This window comes from Panonychus citri, unplaced genomic scaffold (genome assembly GCF_014898815.1).
Source record: "Panonychus citri isolate SS breed McGregor unplaced genomic scaffold, ASM1489881v1 Contig00099, whole genome shotgun sequence".
Taxonomy (NCBI): Eukaryota; Metazoa; Arthropoda; class Arachnida; order Trombidiformes; family Tetranychidae; genus Panonychus; species Panonychus citri.
In genome coordinates this window covers 523,990-546,569 of record NW_026515504.1, presented here as the reverse complement: position 1 = coordinate 546,569, position 22,580 = coordinate 523,990, and the positions used below count along the sequence as shown (strand labels likewise).

The following is a 22,580-nucleotide window of genomic DNA, read 5'->3' as shown; positions in this document are numbered from 1 at the left end:
CAAGATCTGGGGAAAAAAATTCTTTTCATTAATATCAACATAATCTTTTCCTCAGTCTTCATTATTTTCTCTCCTTACTAATCTAATGCTCCAAGTCTCAATCAATTTTCCAAATACATTAACTATTAATCAAAGAGCAGAGAGAGTTTTTACTCTTTGCTATTAATGTTATTAATGTTAACAATTAACAATCAGCTGCGATAATATCGATTAATTTTTTTTGTAAATTCGATTTTCCACAAAAAGCGCCATCTAGGGGATATGTTTTTCTCTTTTTCTCAACATTTGGTTCTCATTTTCACTTTTCATTTCCATAAGATAAAATCACTTGGTTATTGTTGAACAATAATTGTTCTCGTTAATTTAATCTATTAGATTAACTGATTAGAATTTTCATCTCTAAACAATCAAACTAATTCTATCTTCTCTTTCATAAGGTAGGTTGTTTAATCTTTAATCAATTAATTGGTGTTCTATGTGTTTATGTATCTTTTTAAGAATGAGACTTGATGGTGTTTCTCATGTCTGAAATTTTCTATTCAATTTCATCAATTGGATAAAATTAGTATTCTTTGTGACATTTACATAATTTTACTTCACTTTAATTATGTGAATTAATTTCCAGTGAATTGATTGTGATTAACCATTTCAATTATTGAATCATTTGCCTACAATTATTCAATAAAATGACCGCCAAAATGGTCAATGGATTGACCGCTTTCTTAAGTTGATCTTCCATTTGAACACATTTCCTGTTTTCTATCAACCCAAACATAAACATTTACTTTGTGATTTAATTTAATTTGGTTGATTAATTTTCATTATTTTGTTCTTTTTTTTCTCTACAGGACATCTTCTCTTCATGTTGAGAAACATGGTTCAATCATCTGATGAAATGGCTATTACTATTCTCAAAAGAATACAGGAAAGTGTATCTTGTGGTATTTGGTAAGTTATTAAAAGCTCTTGAAGTTTAGATATAAATTGCTATGAATTATTTGGCTCATTCTCTTATTTTGATTGTTTACTCTTACTAATTTCTTTTGTTTTTACTTTTTGTTTCTACTTTTCTCTGTGTTCAATAGTCACAATATTATTACTAATCCAATGAGAAATCTTTGTGGTCATAGATTTTGTACCTATTGTATTGTCAATGCATTGGACCCAACGGAAGATATTTGTAATTGTCCTAAATGTAATGCTGCTATTAACCGTAATCGTCTCATTCAAGATATTGTCTTTGGTAAAATTGTCAACAAGGCTGGTCAGTTGATTGATTCAATTAGAGGAAGTGATCTTTCCGATAAACCAAGTAATAAAATTATCTCACCACAAGGGAAAAGACGGTTACCCACAGAAAGATGTGAAGATATTGATCTTGATAAATCAATTGAAGAAACTGAAGCGGAAGCTCGAGAAATGGCCCGAGATGTTGGTGGTAAAGGAACCAAACGTACTCTGGATACAATAAATGAACCAGTTGAAGCGGTCAAAAGGTCTTTCGCTATGCCGAAAACTTCTACTCCAACCGGATCAGGTAAAGAAAGAGAACTTAGTCCATTTCCTGTTTCTTTCTTAAATAAATTCACTTTACAAGCAGACAAAAGACCTTCCGATAAACAAGCATCACCATCTCCTAAAAGGATCAGGGAATCTCTTCATCGTAAACTAAGTTTTGAAGGAGAAGAAAGGATGCTGATGAGTGACTCTTCTGATTCAGAGGATCGTCGAATCCGATCTGGTGTAACTTATAGTCGATTTGACAGAGTCAAACAATCAATTCGTAAAAATAATTGCTCTCAAACGGACATCGCACACCGAAAGGATCAATATCAACAAACCGATGGAACCAACAATAGTGATCTCTATTCAACTCTATCAAATTTATTCAATTGCTTATGTACCCAACATGGAATTCAAGGTTCAATATTGATTGAAGGTATTGGTCGATTTGAGATCAATTTATCGAAACCCACTGATCAACTAAATGGTAGTCAAGTTGACCAATCTCATGTCGCTCTCATGATCGATAAACGCATTCAAACTGAACCAGAGCCGATTGAAGAAAAGCCCGTTACAAAGGAAAAAGGGATCAATACCTCGATTAAGATAACCAAAGAAATTGAAATTCAAGTGGAAATGATTTGTGATAAACATGATAAAGCTTCATCACCAAGAAGAAATGAACCAAGTGATACTCAGATAGTGGAAGAATCTGAATTAACCGTTAACATAAACGGAACCACAAGGGAACATCATGATAAACTGGGCGATATTGAAGTCACTCATGAAGTGACCAGTATAAGTCAAATTGTTAAAGATTTTTCAGAAGATCCAATTAACTCCCAAGATGATTATGAAGGAACTCGATATGATCATATTAAAGCTTCAACAAGAATATCTGCTTTTGGAAAAGTTGATGATGAAACCGATGTTGATGCAACTGAACTTGTCACCCAAACAAATGCCTCATCCACCAAAGGAGATATTCTTGAATCTGATATTGAAGATGATCCACCTCGAAATGATATCGACGAAGATTCCAACATTGTCCTGGAATCAGATGAAGATGATAAATTTCTCATGAGTTGTGTTTTCGATACACTTGATGATGATGATGAAATTGAAAGTGTCCGTTCCTTGGATACCAATTCAATTAAATCAACCGGAATCAATGCCCATTCATCCAGAAATTTGGGTCAAACAAGTGAAAGTGAAAATGAAACCCTTGCACAAATTTCCAACAATTCAATGGACTTTTAATCACAATCATCATCATCTTAACGCAACTAAATCAATCAATTCATCCATTCAGTTGCCTTGTAACATTTTTGCCTTAACTTTTTTTTTCTTAATCATTCATGTAGCTTTTTAAATCTCTGTTAATTACAAAGATGTATGATGATTTGTATCTATGGATCTAAATTCATATATATTTTTCCAAATGTTATTTGTAAAATGTTAGATTTAATTCTGTTGTACAATCAATTTTCTCATTAACTTTTAATCATTACGATTCCTTTTCCATCAATTGCTTGTAACCCGAATCATTATAACAGTTAAACTCTTTTGTGATAATTTACTATTGACTAATTAAAGATTACCTTTCTAATTAACTGGTAACAATTAACTCAAAAGTTTTTGTTTTCTCCTCTTAAATAATAGTAATGAATCAAAGTCAATCACAATTAAGGTCTTATAATGGGGTAAAAAAAAATGTAGTAAAATGATTAAATACAAATTCAATATAAGTTATAAATTCTGTATAAATGTAAAATCAAGTTAATTGTGATTAACTGATCAATTCCATATTATTCAGTTCACATGGAGTGACAGTTGAACATTAATTATAATTAAATCATTGGGTGTAAGTGATTACAAAAATAGAGGAAGAAAAAAGGTAAATTGATAAAAAGATCAACTGATTTAAAATAATTAACTTGAGACAAAATAAGTTGCGATTCAAGTATAATTAATCAGTTAATCAGTTGATTTAGTCTTTGTTGTCTTAACTATAAGTGTTTCTTTTTTTATGATTTATAAGATTAAGGAGATTTCTTTAAAAGTTGCAATCAAGAAAATTTAAACTATCGAAAAATAAATTGTTAAATGGTCACAAAGAGATCGATTAAACCTAAAGTGTTTTAACTAATTACAGAGATAATTAAGCCTTTTAATTGCTCAATTTATGAGAGAGAGAGACACTGATTGTTTTCACTTGGTTGCAGTTTGAGATTGTTGGTGGATTGATGATCGATGTTGATTAGTTTCGTTGACCATTTGATGGAAATTGGGTGACATTCGAGCGACCATAACGGGCTGAGATGGACCTAATAACATGGGACCGAGATGAGAGGGGAACATGAGAGGAATAAAATTAACCACTGTAGTTGATTGTGGCGGCGGTTGGAATTGTTGTAGACCAATTCCTCCGGAAGAAATGTTTGACTTGTAATTAGCTTCACTGTCGCTACTGGTACTGCTGCTGCTGGACGATGACGCTGCTGGTGATACACAGGGTGGACCAGGTAATCGGATGAACATGGGTAAAGGCATATTAGGCATGTGAATGGGCATTTGCAGAGGCAATTGAACGGGCATTGAGCCATCATAATTTACCGGTGGCATCGAAACGGGCATTGGCATTGGAAACTGCATCGGCAGTGGCATTTGAAGCTGAGACCTGATTCCAGTGGAGTAAAATCAAAGGTAAAACGATCAGGTAACGAGATGAAACAAAAAATAGTTAATCGAATCAATCGGTTAATTTGATAATTCAATCTCTACTCACGGATACATAACTAATGGATGGCCATTCGAGGTTGGAACTTGTTGATGATTAGATGTCTGGAATGAAGATAATGGATGAGATGATGATGATATCGGTGGTGTAATATGTAAAGGTGACGTCGGTGGTACCTGTTGTTGTTGCTGTTGTAAGTTAAATTGTTGCAATTGGTGTTGATGTTGTTGATAAGATTGTTGATTGTAATGAGTAAACTGATATTGAAACTGTCCTGGTTGTACCTTGTCCGATCCATTCAATTGACGATAATATGAACTATCATCGGAATAAAATTTAGCCTGGTTGTATAAGTTAATATGATTTTCGGCCTCACGAGTTGATCGTTTCCTCCTCACGTCCCGACGTTTACCCTTGAATCGCCTCATATTAGCGGCCAAAGTTTCCTCAATCATTTGGGCGCTTTGTTGAATAGCAACACGAACTGGTTCCTCGTTGATCATCATTCTCGAAGAAAATTTAATTAGTTAATCACAATAGAAGAGAAGAAAATTAAATTTCCACAATAAAATTAACAAAATTAAGAAGTAAATTAAAACAATTTGTTGAAATAAAAGTGTTCAACTAATGCAACCTCATAAGCGAGTCTCTAGTTAAATATGAGTTGATTAATTGATTCAGTTTAAATTCAAACATTTAAAGGTAACATTTGATTGGTTAAATTGTTGTTTAAATTTTGACTAATTAGATTGTCATACTCATTTAATTTGGTTTCTCAATTGCAATATCATCAATCATTTGTTAATTTTTACTCTTTACCTTTGACAATTGGTTGATTGGTTACAATGTTAAATGGGTTAAAGATGATAGATAAATTAAACAATCAAATTGATTGTCAATCCTCTTGTCTACTGGTTTAATTGTTAATTGTTTCATCAGTTGACTTTTGTAATTATTATTATTATTTGTTTGTCTTAATTTGATTCAATTTTGTAAATAATTTAACTTCACTTTCCAATGATAGAGCAAAAATATTTTATTTAATTTGGATTTAAATTGTACAATATTGTTAATTGTTTAGAAAAGGAAAGGAAAAGTTAATCATTTTAAAGAGATATTAATTGTAATTACAATCTAATAGTTGTAACAATTTTGAGATTGTCGATTTGATTTGAGTTCTTATGCTTTCATGTTGATTAACTGATTGCTGTTCTCAACCAATTCACTGATCGCAACTCGACCTCGTCGACGGATAAACTTGGCGATTTCTTCCAATTCTTCCTGAGTAATGTAGATGAATTTCCCTCTGTCATCGATAACACCAGTTAATTGTTGATCTTCTAAGAGTAAATTAAGTCGATTGATCGCATCTTGGGTCTTCATTTGGAAGGTACCGGCCAGATCTTCCAACAGAACGACCTTCTCATTCTTGATGAACTGAATAAAAGCAGCTAATTTATTTGATTGTTCGGATTCGTCGGTATCCTGATCGAATCCTTCCTCTTCGATCTCAAAGGCTTCTTTCATTTTGAGATATTCTTCATGTTCTTTTCTTTCCTTTTCTTCACGTATCCTTTTCTCTTCCTCTTCACGTTTTCTCTCCTCTTCTCTCTCGGCTTCATCCTTTTTCCTTTTCTCTTCATCCAACATGGCCTGTCGCTGTTTTCTTTCTTCTCTCTCCTGAAGCTCTCTTTCTCTGGCCATTCGTTTCTCCGCTTTCATCTCCAATTTTCGTCTCTTTTTGGCACCAATTTTACCTTCGGGAACATTAGACTCTCCATCGTCTTCATCTTCTTCCCCTGAATCAGCTCCACTATCACCATCACTTGGACCATCTTCATCTCTTGCATTGCTTACAAATTCAGGAGGATGAGAAAACTCATCATCCTCATCACCATCACGACCTCTTCCTCCACCAGTGGATCGAACAGCACCTCGAATGGGTCGGCGATTCCTCACCTTACGAAAAGGAGCATCTCCACTTGAACCAGGCCTTGGAACGGGAACACCTCGGACTGGTCGACGTCGCACAGAATCATCATCAGAATCTAAATCTTCCTCACTCGCTAAATTGGTTCGTCGCCCTCTCCAAATGATTAAACCAACAAAGGCGAGTGTTATAAGAGAACCGATAACACTGAACAAACCAACAAGATCAATCATCGAACCAGAAAACAATCACAATCTATTCACAAGAAATAAGAAAACATGAATGAAAACAACATGAAACTATCAACTCAACTCTCCTCATTTCCAGCTGATTCCCAATGCGATGTGTCACAAATTGACTCCGCCTTTTAATCCAGTTGGCAGTTTCTTCTTGAAACAATTAACTCAACTATGGTTAACACCAATTTAACATTTTCTTTTTGGTAATTGAACGGAAACGGATTTCATTTTTGTTAATAAGAAACTTTTTATATAGTTAAATATAAAAGAAACAAAGAGCGAGAATTTATTGAGACAATGTTATGTTTTTCGTTTATAGATTTAAACCAAAAAATTGTAAATCAAAAGGTGGATTTTTTTTGTTGTTGTAATTTTTGTTTATCAATATTTACAAAATATTCATTTGTTTTTGCTTTTCACTAGTATAAATTAAGTTTATATTTTCAATTAAACTTTCTATAATTCATCTTTACTGTCACTTGATTCTGGTCCACCACCGGGAGTTGGTCCTGCGCCAGTTGCGTAAAGTTTAGCGATAATTGGTTGGACTGCGTCTTCTAATTCCTTCTTTTTAGCTTTAAGTTCTGAGGTATCAGCTGATTCACCATTAGCGTCAAGCCATTTGATGGCAGCATCAAGAGATTCTTCAATCTTTGTTTTATCATCATCGGTAAGCTTAGCACCAAGTTTCTCCTTGTCTCCAATTTGATTTTTAAGTGAGTATGCATAAGATTCAAGTTCATTCTTGGCTTCAACCTTTTCCTTTATACGTTTATCATCATCGGCAAACTTTTCAGCGTCTTTGATCATCTTTTCAATATCATCGGGAGATAGACGATTATGATCATTGGTAATGGTAATCTTTTCCTTGTTACCAGTTCCTTTGTCTTCAGCTGATACCTTTAAGATACCGTTAACATCAATTTCAAATGTAACCTCAATTTGAGGAATACCTCTGGGTGCAGGTGGAATTCCGGTTAAATCAAATTTACCGAGAAGATGATTATCTTTGGTTAATGGACGTTCTCCTTCGTATACTTGAATGGTAACAGTATTTTGATTATCAGAGGCAGTTGAGAAGATTTGAGATTTTTTGGTTGGAATAACAGTATTTCGAGGAATCAATTTGGTCATAACACCGCCAACAGTTTCAATACCCATGGTAAGAGGGTTAACATCAAGTAAAACAAGATCACCGGTATCTTCTTCACCAGATAAAACTCCAGCTTGAACGGCAGCACCGTAGGCAACAGCTTCATCAGGGTTAATGCCCCGAGTGGGCTCTTTTCCATTGAAAAATTCTTTAACAAGTTGTTGAATTTTGGGAATACGGGTTGAACCACCGACCAGAACAATCTCATCAATATCTTTCTTTTGTAGATCAGCGTCTTCCAAAACTTTTTGTACAGGTTTAAGGGTTGATTTGAAAAGGTCCATGTTCAATTCCTCGAATTTGGCTCGGGTTAAAACTTCACTGAAATCTTCTCCATCAAAGAATGATTCAATTTCAATTCTAGCTTGATGGGCTGATGAAAGGGTTCGCTTAGCCTTTTCAACTTCTCTTCTCAATTTTTGAACAGCTCGGTTATCACTTCGAATATCTTTACCGGTCTTCTTCTTGTAAAGTTTAATAAAATGATCCATTACCCGTTGATCGAAATCTTCACCACCAAGATGAGTATCACCATTGGTTGCAACTACTTCAAATACTCCTTGATCAATTGTAAGTAGGGAGACATCAAAAGTACCACCACCAAGATCGAAGACTAAGATATTCTTTTCACTTTCCTTCTTATCAAGACCATAAGCAATGGCCGCAGCAGTTGGCTCATTGATAATACGCATAACATTGAGACCAGCAATGGTACCGGCATCTTTGGTAGCTTGACGCTGAGCATCATTGAAATAAGCTGGTACGGTGACGACAGCATGGGTAACCTTTTTACCAAGATATGCTTCAGCTGTTTCTTTCATCTTGATCAAAACCATTGCACTGATTTCCTCAGGAGCAAAGGTTTTATCACCCTGACCGGTTTTGACTGTAATGTGAGGTTTACTATTTTTGTCCACGACTGCGGAAAAAGGTAAAGAGATAAAAAAACAAATTGGTTAAGAATGATCAGTCAAACGTAGATTTAAAGCCGACGTCAGCTACACCCGTTTCTTTTTTTTTTACAATTATAAGTATAATAATAATAATAAACATGTCAAAGAAAAAAATAATTAAATTCAATAAGTCTACTATGTGTTGCTTAGTTGCCACGCCGGCTTAAAGGTTAATCTAAAAAGGTAATTACGATTAAGATTATAGGTTAAAGTTATTAAATTGCTCACCTCTAAATGGGAAATGTTTAATATCCGATTGGACAGTATGATCAGACCATTCTCGACCAATTAAACGTTTAGCATCGAAGACTGTGTTTTCTGGATTGGCAGTCAATTGATTCTTAGCAGCATCACCAATTAATCTCTCACCTTCCGGTGTAAATGCTACGTAACTTGGTGTAATACGATTACCTTGATCATTGGCAATAATTTCAACACGACCATTTTTGAAGACACCAACACAAGAGTAAGTAGTACCCAAATCGATACCAATTACTGTACCTACACTATCCTTATCTTTAGAATCTTTTGAGTCATTGGAATCTTTTTCTTTTGCATTAATTGAATCAAAAGTAACCAAAAGACCAATTGTCAGGAAGATTGGTAAAACCTTCCGGGAACCAGATCCACGGAAAAACATCTAGAAAAAAAAACAAAAGTAAAATGGATAATTGAAAACCAAATTCAATAACTAATAGATCATACAAAATGTAACAAACACAAGGCAATAACTAATAAAAGAAAATTTTTAAAAAAAACGAATAAATTTGCCAACAATTAAAAAAGAATAAAAATAAACTAAACTTACCTTAAATTAATTACTGAGAACAAGAGAATTGAAATTTAAAAAGGTGAAACAAAATCAATAGAAATTGATTAAGAAACACAAAGAGAAAAATAAAAACAGAGAACAAACTTGAAGATTTCTCTTTGACAACCAGACAAAAATTTTTGTACACGTTAGAGAAAAGTTGATAAGAGAACAATTAACAAATTGTATCAAATTAAATTCACTCAATGATTAACTTTAAAACACTGAAATTAACAATCAGTTACTCTGAGGACAATACAAAACTGATTCTCTCTCACAAGTCGTGGCTTCTTCCTATTGGCTCTTCAAATGTTCCATCACTTATCCAATGTGTCTCCTTATGATTGGTTCTTTTCCAGGGGAAAAACTCTTTTTCCCCCAAAGTTTAAATTCTCCACTAAAGTGGCGACATCTGAATTCGGATTAATCGTAACTCTGGATTCGATTTGATTTGTTTTATTATTTTTACAATTTACTAATTTTATTGCATCATTTTTAGTTTATTGTTTCTTATTGTTGTTCTAATTGTTGATCACAATGATGATGTGGCTTAAGAGATTTTAAATTAACTTTAAGGTTATTCTGTTGATCGAAATTTGTTTCCTTCATATTGTCTTCTAATTGTGGAGAGATAATTAATTACTTGATTAACTAATTGTCATCTTGTTTTAATTTGGACATTTTTTTGTCCAAATCTGTAAATAGCATTTAATTGTTACGAGTGTGAGAGATTTTTAATTGCTTGCAATTGATTTGATCTAATTTAAGGTGATGAGTAACAATTGAATCTGATTGATTTTAGAAAGTTAATTATCATCAATTGATTTAGTTACGACTTTTTTTTGTTCTTTAAATTGTTTGACAAAAAAGTTGTTGACATTTTGCCTGTTTAATTTTTGATTTTTGTGTTTTTCATTGAGAAGCAGAAAAAAAATTGAACAATCAACTTTTTTATCTTCATTAAATTGTTACAATCAAGAGAAAGTAATTGTTTTGATAGTTAATCATCAAAGCCAAGGAATTAGAAGTAAAAAAAAGTAGACATTATATTTTAATCTCTCAAATGGATGATTAGTTAATGAAGAACTAGAAAAAAAACTTAATCAAACTAATCAAGTGATGAGAATATCAGAACAATCAACAAATTGTTGTGATAATTTAAAATTGGAAAAAAATTGAAATGAAAATTTTGTCCATTCAAAAGTAAACACAATCAATTGATTCTCATTTGAATCTACAATTTTCCAGAATCTTCATGAAGCAAAAAAAAAATTGTCAACCCAATTGACAAGACAAGAAGATTAATTTTTCTCAATGTAAGCTGATTGTTGACTTTGATTAATCAATGGAACAATTAATTAAATTGATTAGTCGATTAATCGATCCATCGATGTAAATGTAAACAAAGACACACATGTTAACATTTCCGTAGAGATTTAATTGAACTTGTTAATTTGTAAATCTTTTTGCTGATTGTTGCTAATTGTTGTTTGACTTTTCTTTGCCCACCAAATTAATTAAAAATGTCCAGAGGAAGAGGAAGAGGAGGTCGTGGTTATACATTCAACTTGGAATCCATAGGAATCGGTAAAGGTGAACAATTACCTGGTCCAAGTCTCGCACCTCCGCCTTTGTATCCAAATTTACCTGTTAAACCAGCGCCAATTATTCCGGCTCGAGGTGATAATATTAATTATCTTTATGATGTAAAACAATCAATGATGTCATCATTTAGATCATCTAAATACTATTTGGTTCCACCTAAGGTTAAACTGACCGTTCAAAGGTATTCGGATAAATTTGATGTTACCAATAACCCGACCTCAAGCCAAGATTTAAACTCGCTAGGTAATGGAAACGTAATGATTGACCCCATGGAATCAGTTAATTGTAAATTCTAATCGATGTTCTCAATTCTTCTTTGTTTTTCTCTCTCTCTCTCTCTCTCAACTTCTCGTATTTTCTTCTAGATTGGAGATTATTCCCTGAAGAACTTAAACCGAGTAAAAAGGCTAAAAAAGTGAAAGCAAAGAAAATTCTAGAAGTTGGTGATTTAAATCAAATATTAAAGAAGAGAGAAGAGGAAGAAGAAAATGGCGAAAAAAGTCCAAAATCGGAAAAAGACGCAAGTGAACCAGAAGATGAGGTGGATTCAGATGAAGGAGAAAAAGACGAAGAAGACATTGAAGAGGTAAAGTTGACAAATTCGACATTTCGTTAACCAGATCACTAATCATCATTTTCTTTTATTCTTTCAGGACACTGATTATGCTCGTAGCTATTTCGATAATGGTGAAGGTTTTCTTGAAGAATCAGATGACAATTTAGATGAAGGTCCAGTGTACTAAATCAACGACGATTATAAATCTCTCACTCCCTTTCAACCATCGAAATCAAAAGTAACTTGATTCTACTGGAAACTCTTTCATATGTGTATTCAATCAATCACCATACTCGAACCTTTGGAATTGGTGTTTTCTTTCAACATCCATGATGTTATTTTGTTATTTAACGATAATTTGACAATATTGTTTATCTCTAATCTACATTATGATCTCCTCTTCTTAAAGCAACAAAGGTCACCCATAGATGTGTTTGTGTACAAAATGCATCATTGATATTTCTTGAAATGTCGCAAGTGTAAATACGCATAAGTTAACATGACGGTGGCAGCGAAAAGCGCAGAAAGTGTTATATCAAGGCGTTTATTTGGGAACTCGTTGTCATCCGATTTGATTTTTCCTTCGGTTGCTAAACAAAATCGCAATAATAAAAAAAGGAAAATTAGTTAATCATAACATTACATTGAAGAATAACAGAAATGGAAAACAAACTTACCTTCATTTGTATCTGGAAAATATGATCGCTTAATCCTTGTAACATAATCTAGTAGATTAGTTAAATTGTTAAGTGAATTTCTTAGTGGATTTAAATGTGGAAAGGGTATTGTACAAATTGCCAAATAACCGTAAACATAAGCGTCAAAAATGGTCGGTGATTCTCCGAAAAAGTATTTCTGATCACCAAGTTTCTGAGAAAGTAAAGTTAAACATTTTTCCGCCTCATCGATTAATTGTTTCTCCTTTTCAGGCCATTTTTCTTGATCACCGATCAGAACAATCAATTTCTCTCTATTGGTATTTTGATACCGATCAGGTAATATCCAACTCGCCGGGAAAGGTAATCTCTTTGCATACCAAGGTCTAGTTAAACTTAGATAATTTCCTTCATGACCCCAATAGAGATAAGTCTTGAAAAGCAAACAATTAACAAATCGATACAATCAAATCAAATCAAATCAAAGATAATCAATTAATATACTTACAAGAGCAGGTTCAAGTTTCTGACTGATAATTGACATATAAGCTTGAACATCAATCGGAGATGATTTTGTTAACTTTTGATCACAATTGTAATTCTATAAATAAGTAAATTGAACAATAATTAACAAATTGTTGACTTTTTGATTGTATTAAAAATCATTTGACTACCTGACGTTGTAGATGAGCAACCAAATCATTGAGACAATTTAATTTCACATTAAATCCATGAGTAAATAATGGAATATGATTAAAAATATTCCAACTTCTATTCAAGTAATTAACTTTAACAGGAGCACCAGCAAATTTACAATAAGCCTAAAAATTAAATCACAATAAAACAAAAACTAAATTAATTTTAATCACCAAAACATAAACAACAAAAACAAAAACTAAAACAAAAATCAACAAAACAATTTAAATTTACCATCATTTGAATTGAAGTAAGATCCATAGAGGGTAATCCATGATCACCAGGCCATACAAGTAATTCCATAACCAAAAATAACAAAATACAATCAGTTAATTGCTACGAAAAAAACCTTAATTAACAATAGAAAAAAAAATTTTCTTTAACCGAGATTTCGATCAGCTGTTGAGACCATGCTGTCCTCTATGGTTGATTGTTGTTCTTTGCTCACCTTTGTTGATTGTTCCTTAAACTCTGTGATCTTTAATTGTGCTTGATAATTAAATTGAAAATTTCTAATTAAATTAAATTGTTAACATGCCATTTGACGATGATATTGCCAAGAAAATGGGAGACCTTTTGTTAAAAGGTTACTGCTTATTGAATGATTATTGTTCCGTTTGCTCGGTGAGGCTCAATTTTGGTTCATTTTTTGTTCTTTTCTAAATTTTTTTTTTCTATTTGTCTATTTTTCTATTGTAATTGTGATTGTTTTTTCCATTTTATTTTTGTTCTTTTTTCTCTTCTGGTTTAGTCTGCTCTGATGAGGTCTAGAGATGGTACCGATATTTGTGTCGCTTGTAGATCATCAAGAGAGGTTAAGGAAAGTAACCAAATGAATAACAATGGAATGGAGGAAGATAATCAACCAATATCATCTTCAATGTCAAACAATTTGGGTGAAGCTTCATCATCATCATCATTTCCTAATAAAAGATCTCGTACCTTATTAAATACCGATGGTATTGACAAGTTTAACCTTCCAAATGATGTTTGGCGAAGTGAATCAGTTCCTCGGATGTTACGTGAAACCGTTAAGACTAAATTGTCTTGGGCCTCATCTCGACTTGCGATTGACTCAATTGGTTGTCTATCTCTCCTGGAATCTTGTATCAATTTGCTAAACATTATGGATACTGATCTAAGCGATGCTCCTGAATACATGATAACTATGCTTAATTTGGAGAAATTTGTTGAATCGGAGCAGAAAAAGATGTCAGAATGTGGTGATATTCAAGAATGCAACAGAATATGTGACACAATCTACTTGACATTGAAAATGATGAAAAATCTGGACCAAGCTAATGTAACCAAATTAAATCCATTGTGAACACAAACAAAGATCAATCAATCAACCAAAAAAGGACAATTATGATTTACTCTTTTCTGTTGGAAAATCCATTCCGGTCATTGTCACCATTATCCTTTTTTTTCCAAGAAGCAAAGTCGGAATCATCCATGATTAATCTCTAGGAAGTGACCTTTTTTTTCACCAAAAACATCAAAAGATTCAATTGGAAATTTTCTTCATCACTGAGCTTTTGTTTATTTTAATTTCTTTTGATTATTATTCCAAATTTAAACAAAAGAGAAGGAAAGAAATGAACAGCAAAAGGAAGGGTGGATTTTCTGAACGGTGTAAACATGAACCATTCCAACATTGACATACTCTCACCATCTAAATTGAAAAGATTCTGATGATTAACTATCATCTCTTTTTACACCGAAATCTTTTGTTATCCAAATCTTCAAATAACCATGAAAGGAAATCAATATTGTTTATGGCTCATTTAATTTCCAATCACCAATAATTCAAATATCCTCACCATGTATCGTCATCACTTTGATGGACAAAATTTAGGTCTTCAATTGTCATCATCATTTGTGTAAAAATCATTTCTTGTTTCCTTGATAATCTCAATTATGTATCATTTGATTTGGATATTTCATCGCCATCCTATCAACATCATCTCACCAACTCTTTGATACCCAAATTAAACTAATTGTATAACCATAAAGAAACAGAAACTTAATCAGTTATGATTTTTGAAAATTTTAAACCACAATTAATATTAATTTTTTGTTCCATCGTGTATATTGCCAATTCAAATGATCGAGGAAAACGAAGTATGTTTTATATTTATAATTTAATTCGTTAATTATGTTTCTCTCTCTCCTTTTTCTTTGTTTTTAATTGATTCTCATGTGAATTGTTCATTATTTGGATAATTAATCGATTTGTTGATTTGTTCTAAGCTCTTTGGAATCTTTTTGGTGGTCCAGGAGCTGGTGGTCCAATCGGCGGAGGTGGAAATGGACTTTCGTTACCTTTTCCGTTTCCCTTTGGCCATGTGAACATGAGGAATCCGGCCTATCCATTTTTCCCTAATTCGGTTTCAGATTGTCCAACGGGTGATGGAAATCGAACCGGAATTTGTGTGTCCAATTCATTTGAGTGCCGAAGACGGGGTGGCCGTGCTCTTGGTAACTGTTATGCTACACCAATCAGTGGATCGGGAGGTAATCAAAGGCCAGATAATTCGGGCATCGGCTTCGGATCAGGCTACAATCCCGGGATTCCTGTTGGTGTTTGTTGTTTCCGTGAGTTTGTTATCCTTCATCATCATCATCCCATCACTACACAAATAATTAACAAAAACAATAACAAACCTCATTAAATTTACACCTTGAAACTTATGCAAGTCTAAACCAATTAACCATCACAATTAACAACATTTATAACTGTAGCCAAGTCTCAAAGCATAAATAAACAACAGGGTAACAATTATAATTGATTACGTTTCTTTAATTTAATTTTCTTTCACTGTAACAAATAACTAATTAGTGTTAATTGTTGTCACCAGATTACACTTTTCATAACTAAATCAAATTGAATCATTTTTTTTTTCATTCTCTCACCAAAAAAGTAATTGAGATGAAACATAATCAACGATCTGTAACAATCAGTAATCATCAAAGATTAATATAATTAAGTGTTTCCAACAAACAAATACTAATCTCAACTTTGATTTAATAATTAAGAGATCAACAATAATCATTGCATCATAGTGATTATCAATCAATTAAAAAAACCAAGAGTCGTGATTTAATCATGAATGAAAAAAGGTAAAAAACCAGCCAATGGTTAATTTAATTTACTAACTTGAAAGATTAAAAGTAGATCACGAATTAATTGATACATCAGATTAACGTATTGTAATCACAATTTATTTCTAAATTTAATTTAAAAAAAAAAACAACTTACATTAAACTTTTTGATTGTCGAATCAGGGAAAACAAAATAATCAGAATCTCTTTTCACAATTTAACGTTTATTAGTTTCTTCATGTTGATTGTTGATCTGTTTTTCCATTAATCATTATCATCGAAAAATTTGATTTTTCTTTAATCACTTCGATAACTATTGATAAAGAGCAAAATTGAATTCAATTTCATGAAGCATCATCATTATCATTCAACATGAATTGCTGTTAATCACGAATCCCAAAGTTAATCACATTAAACGGTAACCAATCGACCTGGATACACCTTTATATATATTTGTCTCTATTTCTTAATCAAAAATGGTTTAATTTTGCAATAATTGTGAATCCAATTTAACTTAATTCGTGGTAAATAACTTTAATCATTATCTTTCTCAAGCTTAACTAACAACAACAATCAACAAGTTTTGCAAGGAACTGGTGATCATCATAAACAGAACCATTTGAATGATGTGATTATTATCGTAATGGGTTTGTAGTTATTAAACACTACGATTAATGATTGACACGTTGTTGTTGTGGTAATTGTTGTTTCTCTCTCATTGTTGTTTTCATCTTGACCTCAGTCCACTTTTAATACTCGATTTTGTTTCTTTCTCGATAAAGTTTAGGCTTCAGGTGAATAGGAAAAACTTGAGGTAGCCTTGTAATCAATGAATTCAGGTAATATCTTTCATGTAATAAGATGAACATGATGATGAAGATAATGATGAGAATGATGATGATGAGGATGATGATGAACAAAGGAAGAGAAAAGAATTAATTTACTTTTCTTTTCTGTTCTGTTCAATTGTAATATCTCCATTTTCAATCTTCATCAGAAATCCTCTTCACTTGGGCTACTGTTGATTCCCATTTAATTGTAATTAAATTGGAAAGAAAGAAAAAGTTTGAGAATTAAAAAATAAATCATAACAAGAAAGAAGCAGAAAATTAATCAACAGAATTGAAAAGTTCAGCTTCATGAAAGAAAATGATAATCACCTCATCATCTCCACCCAAATGATCATCAGCTGAGAGATGATAAAATCAATCATCAAGTGATTACTCCCCAAATAATAATAATAGAAAAACAATTTGATTAACTGTTAACAAGAGAGAGAGAGATGAGATGACAATTTAAATCATCATTTGGACGATAGTTAATCAAATACAAATTTAGATGAAATTGGAAACTTTGAGAAAAACTCAATTTGATATTAATCATCTTTCCCATGATAATCAATGAAAAAAAGGTTAACCCATTCAAGGAAAACTCAACTACAACTTTTACCGTAAAGAAAATTAATTTAACGATTTAAACACAATTAACTGATTGTAAAATGTGAAAAAAATTCACACGAGACTTGGCACGAGTTAATTAACATCAATTTAATTGTAACAATTGAAGAAAACAAGTAACAATTTAGATTAATATACTTACCCGATTGAACAATTTTATTTACTTTTTTGATTTTAATTGTTTCGTTTTTTTTTTGCTTATCTCATGCCCTTTGATTGTTTCTTAATTGTTTTCCTTTACTGTTAATTTGATTGTTCAATGGTTTAATTTAGTTCAGGTTACCTGTGGTGGATCAATACTTTACAATGGAACCTATTTTCGTAATCCAAATGCTCCATCACCTTATACCGATTCGCGGCCATGTTCAGCTCAGATCAGTAATTTAAAGCCCGACATTTGTCAGATTAGATTAGACTTCTTAATCTTTAGCTTATCTCAGCCCACTCAAGGTGAATGTGACAAGGACAGATTCGTGGTCAATGGTCAAATACAAAATGATGTCCTTCCACCAATGTGTGGGGTCAATTCTGGTCAACACAGTTGAGTATTTTCCCATTTGAAATGATGTCCCACTGATTATAATTACTTTCTAATTACATTTAATATCTTTAATCAAATAGTTTATATTGACGTTGCTGGTACACAAGGTCCAGTGAGTTTAAATTTCATCACCACTGGTCATCGGAGTAGACAATTTGATGTTAGAGTTACTCAGATCCAGTGTCACTCTCCATACCGAGGTAACTAATCAATTAATTTCTTAATTTCTATACTAAATTAATGGTCAACAACAGGTATATAATAATACGAATCACCATTAAACCCATCAATACTTATGTATCAATCCAAGCATTTGGAACCTCTTCAAATGCCCTCAGGTTATTGGTCCCCATTGATTGAGCTTTATTACAATAAAACAGAGAGTTAATTGTATCAAGTTGATTGATTTCAAAGCAAATTGATTTGTCATCTTTCTGTATATGTAGTAATTATCATCGTGTGTGTGTGTGAAATTTTAATTGTGTTATAATTTTCCAACTCTCAATTAATTTCCAGCTCCTGCTCATTGCTTACAATATCATTACGATGTTGTAGGTCGGATCATGTCACTTAATTTTGACCTTTACAACGATGGCAACACTTATTTCAACAATTTAGATTATACAATTTGCTTTCGTAAAGAACCAGGTTTCTGTACAATGACCTATTCCGTTCCGTCCGAGAGAGATCCCGATGAAGAGCCAGAGACAAATAAACCATCCAGGCCAAGTTCAGTGTTCCGTTACTTTGAAATTCAACCAGAATCTAAAACCTCTGAAGCACCAGGAGCGGGAATCGTTAAATGTCCATCCGATTACCTGATGATCGGCGGAATCCGTTTTTGCGGTGGTCGGTTGAATGCCAACGTTTTCGCCAATAACCCGTCAGGAGATACCGACGTAACTGGTTCGTTAATCGTTTCCACATTAATCATGTTAAATTTGTTTTCCATTAATTGGCCAATTAACTGATCAACAGACAAATCAGAACTGAATTAATTATGATTTAATCGCTTCAAGCAGAAAATAGTCAATTACAGGTTTTAATATTCAGTTCTAATTATTGCCGATTCATTTCAAACGAAACTCAATTTTCATATCGATTAACATTATTATCGTTCACATTTCACTTTAATTGTTGTAATTGATAATTTTGATTATCATCTAACCATTTGCATGGTTAATTTAAGCTTAACCAACAACAATTTAACCTTAATTTAATCTCTTCATTTACTTTTCCCTCAAGTTATTTATTAATTATTGGTAATCAATCTCATCTTTTAATACCTTAATTATTAGGTATTATAATATACATTTTCAACGGTGAAATTTTCTGTTTATCAACCTTACCCATTAAATCAACAATCAATTCACTTTAATTACAATTAGTCATCAAATTGTTTGATTAGACTGTAAATGTAACCATTAAAAGTTATAACATAAAAAAAAGTGAAACGATTGAATGTTTTCATTGAGAAAACTATTACTACGAAACAATTTGATGATTGATTGATTGCCAATCTCGAATAGCAGTGAATTAAGACTTTCCTTAAACAGTTGATGGTAATTGTGAACAATTAACTGATTGTCTTTTTCTAATTGTTTACTTGGATTTCACAGATAACAGCACTGGTCCAATTTTCGCTCGATTCGTTAGCGATGGTAAAGAAGTGAAAAGAGGATTTTTCCTTAATTATCGTATGAATCCTTGTTTCATTGGTGGTTAATCACAATTAGAAATCACAATTAAAGTCCTAATTCAATTCTAATTACAATCTAATCCAAAAGGAACCACTAATTTAATTACAACAATAACAATCCCATGAGGTGTTAATGTGTAAATGATATTTTTTTATGATAAATTATAATATAAAATATTTGATTAATTACGGATGTTAATTGTTGTTAAACTATCATTTAAATTGTTCACCAATTATCTTAACTAATCAATAAGTTCAACATTGAAAATCAACAATAATTGTTGATTTTTTCATCTCTCAAAATTGGCAACAATTATCTAATTGTTACATAATTGATTTCCAATTAGTTGCAATTAAATTGTTTATTTTTGATAAGTATTGATTATATTATATTAGTTAATCAACTTCCTTCCTTTCATAATCAGTTAATTGTTTAACCATTATTATTAACTTTACTTTTTATCATCTTAATTGTCTCAAATGAACTTAATCAAATATAGTTGATCATTTAACACTTTCCTGGGACAATTAACTTTGTTTATTTAAATCAAACTGTGAGAGGTTAAAAATTGTTAATTGTCAATAGGAAAATTCAATGGGAAAGGGAAACAACAATTTCTGATTGTTAATTATGATGATGATCATAAAAAAAATATCAACAATTAAGGTTAACTGTGATTAAGTAGTAATAATAGAAAAAGTCAGAACAATTAAATGACAGTAATTAGCTAAATTTACTGATAAACTGTTAATTGTTGCTTCCTGGTTTGTGATCAATTTTTTCTGCAAATAAACTGTGACTTTAGATCACAATTTAGATAATTAAATCAACATCTAATCACGAATGATTGAACATTATGATTAAATTAACTTGAATTTAGGTTTCAAGTTATAATCTAATTTGATTTGTTTGATAATCAATTTGCTTAATTGCTTGAGAATAGTTAGTTGATTCAATTAGATTATCCTTCCCATTCAAGGTTTTTAATTGTCTCCCATTTTACTTAATCAAAGTTAATTTGCGTATTGATTGTTAATTGATTAATAAACTAATCATTCAACAGGTAACATAAAATAATAACGTTTTTAATTAATATTTACTTTTGTAATTGACTGATCACAATTTAAGCAATTTAACTTTGATTGTTAGTTTATCTTTTTGTTTGTGTTGATCAAACTTATTCAATTTGATTGCATTAAATTTACTAATTATTACAATTAAGTTTTGATTGTTATGGTACATAATTAAAAATACAATTAATAGTAATAAAATGATTATACAGAAAATGTATTCTCTTTTTTTTTGGTTGATTGTAAATAAAATAAAAGTAAAAATTTGCTTTTTTTTGTCACAAATCAAATTGTAACAATTAACATTAATGATGATGATAATTTTGTCATAATAATTAGAATTAAGATGATAAAGATGATAAGCTGATTGCGTTCAATTGCTCAGTATGATGTAGCTCACAATTTGCATATTTATACTAAATCATTTAAAGAGTATAACAATTAACGATAATCTAACACTGATTTAACTGATTGTAATCAATAAAATAACAGATTGGGAAGATTAATTTTGATTAATATCCATCATCATTTAAGATTAACAAGTTGAATGAATCTTGAACAGTAGTTTTTGCCTTTTGATTGAAATTAATAGTAATCAAAATGATGAGGATGATTGGATGGATTATCTGAATCGGAATGAATGGTTTTCAGGGTGACTCAGCCACTTGATTGTCATATTAATAATCAGCTAATACAATTGTTAATCCGGTTCCATGTCAATCGGTTGCCAGTTTAAAATGACTGTTTATCCAATTTTCATCTATTCACTTTGTTGATGTTTTGTGTTTTTTTTTTCATCTTCCCATTTTTGCTCCTCTCTATTATTATCAAATTGTTGTGATGAAGATAATTTTGTTGATAATCATCATCATCATCATCAACATAGAGTTGAAACAAAATCTAAATGATGGAAAATAATGAAGGAGAAGATGAAAGAAAAGGTAGATTGACGGGTGGTCTTGATGGTCAAGGGGAGGTTGTGGTGGTGGTAGAAAGCTCTTCATGTTTACAGATGACCAAACTTGACCCTTTCCCTTTTTTGCTTTAGTAGTTTGTTGATTGTTGATTTAAAATCAAATCAAGTTAAATCATCAAATGGAAGTGCAATTTGTTCAGCCAAGTTGTAAGTGTTAACTTGTTTCATGATGATGAGATCAAGAGAATCCTTTTCTTTCAGGTTGAGTCAATAACTTTTTCTTCAATCACTAAATATCTCTTTCTTTTGGTTATCCAGTTTCGAATTTTTTTTTTCCAATTATTTTCGTTGATTATTTTTCTTTTTAATCTTCATCATCATCTACTAATCTGATACATGATGATAATTGAAGAAAATGTTGACTTGACGATGGATATTCAATTCCAATCAATGATTAATCTTGAGTCCACTTTTGTTTTGAGTTATAATTGTATCATCAGATTTGGTTGGTTATGGTAGATTAATGATGAACATTAATTAGAGGTTGTAATTAACTGACAGGAAGAAGAAAAGTTTGATGATCATGGTGACAGTGATGATGAACAAAAAGTAACCCTTGATGTCGGGTGATGATTGTAAACTGATTGTTGATTAAAGATGAATAATATTAATTCGCAGCGTGACAACAACAACAAAAAACTGTGTCGATGATTGAAACAATTTAGAGAGAGAGAGAGAGAGAGAGAGAGAGAGACTAGAATTAGGGTTGAAATTATTGATTTGGTTATAATTAAGGTGAACATTTTGAAGAAGAGGGTAAATAGTAAATAGGATGAGAATGTTAATTGAACTTGGTGTTGCTTTTGATGATTGAAAATGTTGATACGTGATGATTACATTTGCATACCAAAGGAAGACAAATGGATGATTGAATGACTTAATACGAATG

General features: G+C 31.7%; 7 protein-coding genes across 11 annotated transcripts; 4 read left to right on the top strand and 3 right to left on the bottom strand.

The window, feature by feature from the left end:
* Positions 1-280: 280 nt before the first annotated feature.
* On the top strand, positions 281-3,512 carry LOC128388461 (uncharacterized). Of its 3 annotated transcripts, none has more exons than XM_053347859.1 (4): positions 281-437; positions 849-948; positions 1,086-1,264; positions 1,337-3,512. In XM_053347859.1, exons 2-4 carry the CDS (start codon positions 863-865, stop codon positions 2,761-2,763), a joined length of 1,692 nt encoding a protein of 563 aa, XP_053203834.1. In that variant the 5' UTR covers positions 281-437; positions 849-862; the 3' UTR covers positions 2,764-3,512. The 3 variants fall into 3 exon arrangements, with proteins under 3 accessions (XP_053203834.1, XP_053203833.1, XP_053203832.1); XM_053347858.1 differs by having other exon boundaries at positions 1,086-1,537; positions 1,601-3,512; XM_053347857.1 differs by having other exon boundaries at positions 1,086-3,512.
* On the bottom strand, positions 3,183-6,529 carry LOC128388464 (DDRGK domain-containing protein 1-like). Of its 2 annotated transcripts, XM_053347864.1 has the most exons (3): positions 4,420-6,529; positions 4,292-4,347; positions 3,183-4,183 (listed from the first exon to the last, which is right to left on the bottom strand). In XM_053347864.1, the coding sequence occupies exon 1, from the start codon at positions 6,404-6,406 to the stop codon at positions 5,423-5,425; it is 984 nt and encodes a 327-aa protein (XP_053203839.1). In that variant the 5' UTR covers positions 6,407-6,529; the 3' UTR covers positions 3,183-4,183; positions 4,292-4,347; positions 4,420-5,422. The 2 variants fall into 2 exon arrangements, with proteins under 2 accessions (XP_053203839.1, XP_053203838.1); XM_053347863.1 differs by having other exon boundaries at positions 4,292-6,529.
* Positions 6,530-6,675: 146 nt separating this feature from the next.
* LOC128388460 (endoplasmic reticulum chaperone BiP-like) lies at positions 6,676-9,598 on the bottom strand. The gene is made up of 3 exons (XM_053347856.1): positions 9,327-9,598; positions 8,747-9,158; positions 6,676-8,484 (listed from the first exon to the last, which is right to left on the bottom strand). Exons 2-3 carry the CDS (start codon positions 9,156-9,158, stop codon positions 6,869-6,871), a joined length of 2,028 nt encoding a protein of 675 aa, XP_053203831.1. The 5' UTR covers positions 9,327-9,598; the 3' UTR covers positions 6,676-6,868.
* A 1,049-nt stretch (positions 9,599-10,647) lies between these two features.
* LOC128388467 (DNA-directed RNA polymerase III subunit RPC7-like) lies at positions 10,648-11,871 on the top strand. The gene is made up of 3 exons (XM_053347867.1): positions 10,648-11,177; positions 11,300-11,520; positions 11,588-11,871. The coding sequence occupies exons 1-3, from the start codon at positions 10,853-10,855 to the stop codon at positions 11,675-11,677; spliced, it is 636 nt and encodes a 211-aa protein (XP_053203842.1). The 5' UTR covers positions 10,648-10,852; the 3' UTR covers positions 11,678-11,871.
* LOC128388465 (metaxin-1-like) lies at positions 11,798-13,217 on the bottom strand. Its single transcript, XM_053347865.1, has 5 exons — positions 13,077-13,217; positions 12,821-12,967; positions 12,655-12,747; positions 12,168-12,579; positions 11,798-12,080 (listed from the first exon to the last, which is right to left on the bottom strand). The coding sequence occupies exons 1-5, from the start codon at positions 13,143-13,145 to the stop codon at positions 11,941-11,943; spliced, it is 861 nt and encodes a 286-aa protein (XP_053203840.1). The 5' UTR covers positions 13,146-13,217; the 3' UTR covers positions 11,798-11,940.
* A 26-nt stretch (positions 13,218-13,243) lies between these two features.
* On the top strand, positions 13,244-14,899 carry LOC128388466 (uncharacterized). The gene is made up of 2 exons (XM_053347866.1): positions 13,244-13,466; positions 13,594-14,899. The coding sequence occupies exons 1-2, from the start codon at positions 13,377-13,379 to the stop codon at positions 14,167-14,169; spliced, it is 666 nt and encodes a 221-aa protein (XP_053203841.1). The 5' UTR covers positions 13,244-13,376; the 3' UTR covers positions 14,170-14,899.
* Positions 14,827-20,903, top strand: LOC128388463 (uncharacterized). 2 transcript variants are annotated; one of them, XM_053347860.1, is made up of 6 exons: positions 14,827-14,966; positions 15,096-15,440; positions 17,678-17,944; positions 18,026-18,145; positions 18,462-18,851; positions 19,565-20,903. In XM_053347860.1, exons 1-6 carry the CDS (start codon positions 14,879-14,881, stop codon positions 19,669-19,671), a joined length of 1,317 nt encoding a protein of 438 aa, XP_053203835.1. In that variant the 5' UTR covers positions 14,827-14,878; the 3' UTR covers positions 19,672-20,903. The 2 variants fall into 2 exon arrangements, with proteins under 2 accessions (XP_053203835.1, XP_053203836.1); XM_053347861.1 differs by lacking the exon at positions 14,827-14,966 and having other exon boundaries at positions 14,983-15,440; positions 17,683-17,944.
* The last annotated feature ends 1,677 nt before the right edge of the window (positions 20,904-22,580 follow it).